Source organism: Archocentrus centrarchus, chromosome 15 (assembly GCF_007364275.1).
Source record: "Archocentrus centrarchus isolate MPI-CPG fArcCen1 chromosome 15, fArcCen1, whole genome shotgun sequence".
In the NCBI taxonomy this organism is placed as follows: domain Eukaryota; kingdom Metazoa; phylum Chordata; class Actinopteri; order Cichliformes; family Cichlidae; genus Archocentrus; species Archocentrus centrarchus.
Window position 1 is genome coordinate 4,838,153 of NC_044360.1, and position 7,475 is coordinate 4,845,627.

A 7,475-nucleotide genomic window follows, 5' to 3' on the forward strand; every position below is an offset into this window, starting at 1 on the left:
TTATATTCAGATCATTTGTTTGCTCAGTTCTGCAGTTTGCATTAAATCCATGTAGGAGAACAGTTAGGGGGCCAATTGAATACATACTAGCTTCTTCAATACATAACCTATTCAGAAGCTTGCACCTTGAAATATCTTACAACTTTACGATGTCCAAAGGTGAAGCTTAAGTTAATGATCAGGTCTATTTTGAAGACCCACAGCTTAAATCCAGCCCTATAATGTAAAAGGTAACAGGGAACTCAGACTAGAGCAGTGCAGCTTCAGTGCATGCACTCTATGCAGTTTTGCGTGCAGGTGAGTAATCTCAGCCATTGTACTGATTAATATTCATATATTTTACCTCTGACATTTTAAATCAAATCTGAACCTGTTACTTTTAGGGTTACAAGCAGAGTGAAGATGAAGTTTGAGACCATCCTGGAGGAAATAAATGGCTTTGGGCCTTTTCAAATTACCATCCTCGTCCTGCTGTGCACTTCACGGATGGTTCTCCCCTGTCATTTCTTACTAAATAACTTCATTGCTGCTGTGCCCCCTCACCGCTGTGACATTAGCGTGCTGGATGATGGAGAACTCTTCAGAAATTTAACTCAGGAGCAGAAACTGACTGTCAGCATTCCTGTAGGAGAAGATGGGGCTCTGAAATCCTGTGAAATGTTTGCAGAGCCTCAGTTTCAGCTCTTAGCCAACAACTCCAGCAGCACTGAGCTGCCCACAGTTTGGTGTCAGAGGGGATGGGTTTATGACAATTCCACCTTCACTTCCACACTGGCAACAGAGGTACCATAACTGGCTTTTAAAAATAATGTGTGTACTAGAGCTTCATGGCATTTGTGGCATTGGATTTTAGTGAGCAAGAACCTTCTTTTTAGAGTGACTGCTTGATTCAGCTCTTATAGCATTAATGATGACTTTAAAATATGAAAGGAATGAAGATGCAGTGAAGAAAGGATGCAGGAGAATAAAGAGAAATAAGAAAGTTGTAAGTGTAACATAACTGGATCAGAATTTAAAACACAAAATAATGTTTCTTCATCCAATGTTTTCTTTAATAAAGGTAATGAAGAATATAAAATTAAAGTCTTATTATTCTAAAGATAAGTGCGTGCAATAGAAAAAAAAAATATAGATTGTAAGAATTTTCATGTATTACTGAACTGCAATTTTGCAGCACACTTGTGCGTTTCTGGGGCGTTGTGCATGTTTAAAAGAAAGCAATTGTTTAAACAGTGTTTTACCCACCGAGCAAGGAAATTATATAATCTGCAAAACATTTACTTCTTGTTTAATATGTTTCTTATTAGAATGAGTAACCAGTGATGATGATAGTGCACTAACTGTTACACACACACAGACACACACACACACACATATATATATATATATATATATATATATATATATATATATATATATATATATATATATATATATATATATATATATATATATATATATATCTGTGTATGTATGCATGTGGATGACACGCATGTGTTCTCCATCTTCCAACCACAGTCCAAAGACATGCTAGGTTAATCGGTGATCCTAAATTGGTTGTAAGTGAATGTGAGAGTGTGTGGGTGCCTGACTCTCCGTGATGGACTGATGAACAACGCAGGGTGTATCATGCCTCTTTTTTAAAAAGAGAACATCTAAATCTTTTCTCATAAATTCACAACTTTATTTTTTTATTACTTTGTTCAATGCTTTACTGAAATTCTAAATTTATTCTAATAATAATAGCCCTTACATTGGCCCAGATACACTGTTTTTCCACCATATAGGAGAACCAGGTGCAAACAGATCAAATCAAATGGCATTTTCTCTGTGGGTTTCTTTTCCAGTGGGACCTTGTCTGTGATCACAAGAAGCTGACAAAAACCACAGGCACAATATTCTTCTGTGGAGTTATGACGGGGGCCCTGGTTTTTGGATACCTCTGCGATAAGTATAGAAATCCAGCAGTTCACGTTATATTAATTTTAGAAAACTTAGTTTTTCCATGTTTCACTGTGTCTTATAATACATTAATCAAAGCCGTCCTATAAAAAATAACTGTACTTTTACATTTTAAATGTAAAAATGAGAACCCTCTGAGGCCTTTGCAGGAGTCTTCAGCATCACAGATGTACTTCCTGTGCTGTTTCCAGGTACGGGAGGAAAAATCTTCTTTTGGTCTCCTACATCTCATCGTGTGTGCTCGGCTTCTCCAGCGCGTTTGCAAACTCCTACACGCTGTTTGCAGTGCTGCGGTTTTTCACTGGACTTGGACTGACAGGAATCAGCATCATCTCAATAGTTCTCTGTAAACTAATCTTTCCCTCAAAAAAGTGTTGCTATATCACATGTTGTGTTCAGTTTGTTTCAACAAATTCAGTTAAAGCAGGTTTATGATATAAAGAAAATGACTCTTAATTATTTTTGCTACTTTTCACACCTTTCAGCCGTTGAGTGGGTCGACGTAAGTCACAGGTCAGCTATCGGGGTGATTGGCAGCCTGGCCTGGTCTGCAGGTTACATGCTGCTGGCTGGGGTTGCATTTCTGATCAATGACTGGCGGACATTGACTATGGTAGTTACAGCCCCACTAGGATTTGCAGTTTTGACCTGGTGGTAAGTAAAGGACAACAGTGTGACCAAAAAAAAAATGGTTTTCACTCATTACCAGGTTAATTTATAACTTTTTTGGAAGTGTTGTATTTCTCGCATTAAGCTCAAAAATCGTGCAATTAATGGTTAATTATTTTGTATGATTACAATTGCAGGTGGGTTCCTGAATCTGCTCGATGGCTTTTAGCAAATGGTAAAGTGGAAAGGGCTCAGTTTTACCTCGACAAATGTGCAAAGTTCAACAAAAAAGAAAAATTGTCCAAAGAAAAACTAGTGGTAAGTCTATTTTCAGTGTCTAGCAGACACACATAAAGATGAAATATTTTAAGCCTTTTTTGTTTTAATTTTCATGATTATGGCTTTTGGGTTGGGGCTCCTTTGCTATAAATTACTTCTTCCATGTGGCGTGGCATGGAGGTGATCAGCTTGTGGCACTGCTGAGGTGTTATTGGAGCCCTGGCTGCTTGATAGCAGCCTTCAGCTTGTCTGGGGTCAGTGCTCCACAGATTCTCATGTTATTCAGATCAGGTGAGCACAGTGACAAGTAGTTTTGGCACTGTGAGCAGGTGCTAAGTCATGCTGGAAAAGGACTGCAGCATCTCTACAAAGCTTGTGAGGAGACTAAAGCATGAAGTGCTCTAAAATCTCTTGGTAGATAGCTGTGTTAACTTTGGACATGATAAAACACATTGGACCAACCATTTGTTTCATCAGTAGATGAAATAGTACCCCAAATCATCACAGACTGCAGAAGCTTCACACTGGACCTGAAACATCTTGGATTCTGTGCCACGCCACTCTTCCTCTAGACTCTGGAACCTTCATGTCCAAGTGAAATTCAAAATTTACTTACAGTATATAGTGCAGTTGGGGTGCTGCTGACTTCAACTGAGGCTATAGTCGGGTGGTGGAAAGAATACTGCGAGTACCTCCTTAATCCCACTGATGCACCTTCTGTAGTGGAAGCAGAGTCTGGAAACGAGGGGGGCAACTCGCTCATCACTGGGGGTGAGGTCACTGAGGTGCTTAAACATCTCATTGGGAAACTGGAATGGATGAGATTTGTCCTGAGTTCCTGAAGGCTCTGGATGTTGTAGAACTGTCTTTGTTGACACGCCTCTGCAATGTCACATAGAGATCTGGGGCGGTGCCACTGCATTGGCAGACTGGGGTGGTGGTCCCCATCTTCAAGAAGGGGGACCGGAGGGTGTGGTCCAACTATTGGAGGATCACACTCCTCAGCCTCCCTGGTATGGTCTATGCCAGGGTGCTGGAAAGGAGGGTCTGTCTGTTAGTCAAACCTCGGATTCCAGAGGAACAGTGCAGTTTCCATCCTGGTCGCGGGAATGCTGGACCAGCTCTTCATCCTTTCGAGGGTATTCGAGTATGTGTGGGAGTCTGTCCATCCAGTCTACATGTGTGTTGTGGACTTGGAGGAGGCATTCGACCACATTCCTCAGGGGAGGTCCTGCGGGAGTATGGGGTGTCTGGCCCAATTTTAGCCATTCAGTCCCTGTAAAACTGCTGCGTGAGTTTGCAGCAGGGCTGCCCTTTGTCACCAATTCTGTTCATAATTTTTAACGAACAGAATTTCTAAGCGTAGCCATGTGGCGGAAGGCTTCCACCTTGGTGGCATCAGAATCTCATCTCTACTTTTGACTTCATCTTGTGGTGGCCTCCAGCTCGCACTAAAACAGTTCTTAGCCGAGTGTGAAGCCGCTGGTACGAGAATTAGCACCTCAAAGTCTGAGGCCATGGTTCTCAGCTGGAAAAGGATGAGTTGCTGCCCCAAGTGGAAGAGTTTAAGTATCTCAGGGTCTTGTTCACGAGTGAGGGGAGATGGGAGTGGGAGATTAACAGACGGATTGGGACTGTGTCTGCAGTGATGTGAACGCTGCATGACATCTTGGTCGTGGTAAAGAGAGATCTGAGTGTAAAAGCAAAGCTGTCCCTACCATCATCTATTGTCATGAGCTTTGGGTAGTGATCAAAAGAACGAGATTGGAAATTAGCTTGCTCTGAAGGGTGGCTGGCCTCTGCCTTAGAGATAGGGTGAGGAGTGGAGTCATTCGTGAGGGGCCCAGAGTACAGCCGCAACTCTTCCACATGGAAAGAAGCCAGCTGAGGTGGTTCAGGCATCTGACTGGGATGTCTCTTGGGTGCCTCTAGGGCGCCTCTAGGGCGAGGTGTTCCAGGCAAAAGTAGATCATTTCTAGATGCACAGCATCAACACAAATTGTAACCTGATTTTAGCCTTGAACACTATCCACAGTTTTAGCTTTTATTCCTCCAAGCAACAGTAACTTGGTCAGTGGGACATTGGTGAATGATCGAAGTTAGGTTAATTCAAGTCTTTGCCTAAAAAGACAACTTTTCACGTTTCATTCTTTCAACCAAATTTAGACATAAAGGGGAAATCTTTTTAAAGACAGCTGGATTTAACCCAGAAAACAAGATCCATGGATGCCTGGAGCTCAGTAGCGATTAGGAAAGTTGTTTTTAATGAACTACATTGAATCTCTTTCCATGAAATACTTAACTTTATTTCTCTGCTTTTCTACAGACTTTTTCTAAAATAGAAGTCCAGGAAAACCAGGCCAAAAACTACACATACTTCCACCTAATCAAAACCCAGAGGATGAGATGTTTAACTTTATTACTTGGAATTGTGTGGTGGGTATAGGCATGCAAAAAAGAATAAACAAAAGATTACCTTAATCACTAGTTGTATTTTCTCTGTAGCATATACTATAGATTTTATAAATGTATGTTTTGTATTCTGCAGGTATGGAGTTGCCACAACATATTATGGAATCAGCTTAAACATCACTGGATTTGGTTTAAATATGTACCTCACACACTTCATCTATGGAGCCATCGAAGTTCCTGCCAAGCTGACGATTTACTGTTTTCTCAACATCTTTGGACGAAGGAAATGCCAAGCAGTCACGCTCTTACTGACAGGACTCTGCATCGGGATAAACATCTTTATTTCCAAAGGTCAGTGAGAGCTTCATTTAAAAAATCTAACTACACATACTTCATTTAAAAAAAAAACAAACAAAAAAAACATATATATATATATATATATATATATATATATATATATATATATATATATATATATATATATATATATATATATATATATATATATATATACTGTAATATTAATTTAGATGCTAGTTTTGGCATCCAAATTAAAGCTAAATGTACATTGCTTTTTAAGGAGTCAGTGGTTCAAAAATTGAACCACTGACTCCTTAAAATTAGAAGATCAGAAGGTGGTACAAGTGCACACTGATGCTGTAGACCCGTTAATTCCAATGTATTACATACATTATTGTCAGTTTTACTCTAAGTGAGACCTTTAGTTACTAAACATCAGGTGTACTGAAGAAGACTTTAGTGACTGAAACCAGTGTTCAGCAAATTAATAAATCACAAGAAAATTATTTCACAGTCTTCAGTACTACCTGACTTCTTTTTGAAGGCGTAGCCCCCTGCTGACCATTGGAAAGAATGCAGGTTTAAGGCACTTTTTCCTTCAGACGTGAAGCTATTTCCATTTTTTATTTACAGTCTAATATTATATCCTTAAAATACCAGGCCAGGACTTTAAATTCTTAAGTTTTCCTTTTTTGTTTTAGAATAATTGAATGTTTTACAATATAATTTCTTTCTTTCTTTTTTTTTAGATCTGTGGCATGTTCGTGTTGTAGTTGCCGCTCTCGGAAAAGGCCTTTCAGAAGCTTCATTTACAACTGTCTTCCTCTACACGACTGAGCTTTACCCTACAGTGATCAGGTCTGTGATTCACTTACTGAGCAGTAACAGTTACTTTTTGTTTTGATGTGATTATTGTGCAGTGTCCCAACACCGGATGTTAATTATTATTTGAGTAAAAATGACTAAAGGTCCGTAAACCTGCCTTCCTTCTGCAGAGTGAGGGAGATTTCAGTTCCCCTGATTTATGTTATGTCTCACCAGGCAAAACGGTTTGGGCTACACCAGCTTCATAAGTCGTCTGGGAGTGTCAGTGGCTCCGCTCATCCTGCTGCTGGAGGATGTGTGGACTCTTCTTCCTCAGATCATCCTTTGCTCTGTAGCCATTATTTCTGGCCTGGTGGCTCTGATGCTTCCAGAAACACTCAATGTGAGGCTGCCGGAGACAATTGATGACATAGAAAAGCCAAGGTTGGTGAATTTACACATTAAATACATTAAATTAATAAATGTGTAAAATTTGATTGAATCACTTTGGCTCCATCTAATGGTTTTTGTGAGAATGAGGACTGGGACTTAGCAACAAATTCATCTTCTGCTTCTTTATTTATAAGTGAAAAATTGTCTTGACTTTGTCTGGAAACACATGCTGGAAACACCATATACCGCTATATATGCAAATAACAGTATTAGTCGCATGACATACTTACTGTAGCCTAGTATTTCCATTGGGTATTGGATGTAAATAAAAATCAAGGAAATCTCCAATAAATATATTCAATTACATAAAATAAAACCATGTCTGATTTAAACAAAACAAATTAAAGCAAAACATGGACACTTAATTTCTGTACCTCTGGGCTTTTGTTTTGTTTAATATGAGCTACTGATGAGTTGAATGAATTTTTTTTTTATATAAACATAGACTGGGGTATCACATTGGATTGTGTTGTATTGGAAATATTTGAATAATTTCTATATTATTTTCTTTAATTTCAGAAGGAAAGACATCTCCAAGGAATCTTCATCTGTTTTCCTGGAATTAAAGACACAAACTGCTGATTAGGAGAGAAAATCGGGAATGAAACAAGACCACAGATCACTCAGCTTCCTCTTGTTCTTCTTGTTCTTCTAAT

General features: G+C 39.3%; 1 protein-coding gene across 1 annotated transcript; it reads left to right on the forward strand.

Moving 5' to 3' along the window:
* The first annotated feature begins 248 nt into the window (after window positions 1-248).
* On the forward strand, window positions 249-7,475 carry LOC115793442 (solute carrier family 22 member 7-like). The gene is made up of 11 exons (XM_030748440.1): window positions 249-297; window positions 384-783; window positions 1,848-1,951; window positions 2,154-2,308; window positions 2,448-2,616; window positions 2,769-2,889; window positions 5,177-5,286; window positions 5,399-5,613; window positions 6,312-6,420; window positions 6,604-6,810; window positions 7,339-7,475. The coding sequence occupies exons 2-11, from the start codon at window positions 403-405 to the stop codon at window positions 7,403-7,405; spliced, it is 1,638 nt and encodes a 545-aa protein (XP_030604300.1). The 5' UTR covers window positions 249-297; window positions 384-402; the 3' UTR covers window positions 7,406-7,475.

Coding starts and splice junctions, on each gene's coding strand:
- LOC115793442 (XM_030748440.1), top strand. CDS start 403: ATGAAGTTTGAGACCATCCTGGAGGAAATAAATGGCTTTGGGCCTTTT. Junction 2,617..2,768: donor TTTGCAGTTTTGACCTGGTG/GTAAGTAAAGGA, acceptor TTACAATTGCAG/GTGGGTTCCTGAATCTGCTC. Junction 5,287..5,398: donor TTATTACTTGGAATTGTGTG/GTGGGTATAGGC, acceptor TGTATTCTGCAG/GTATGGAGTTGCCACAACAT.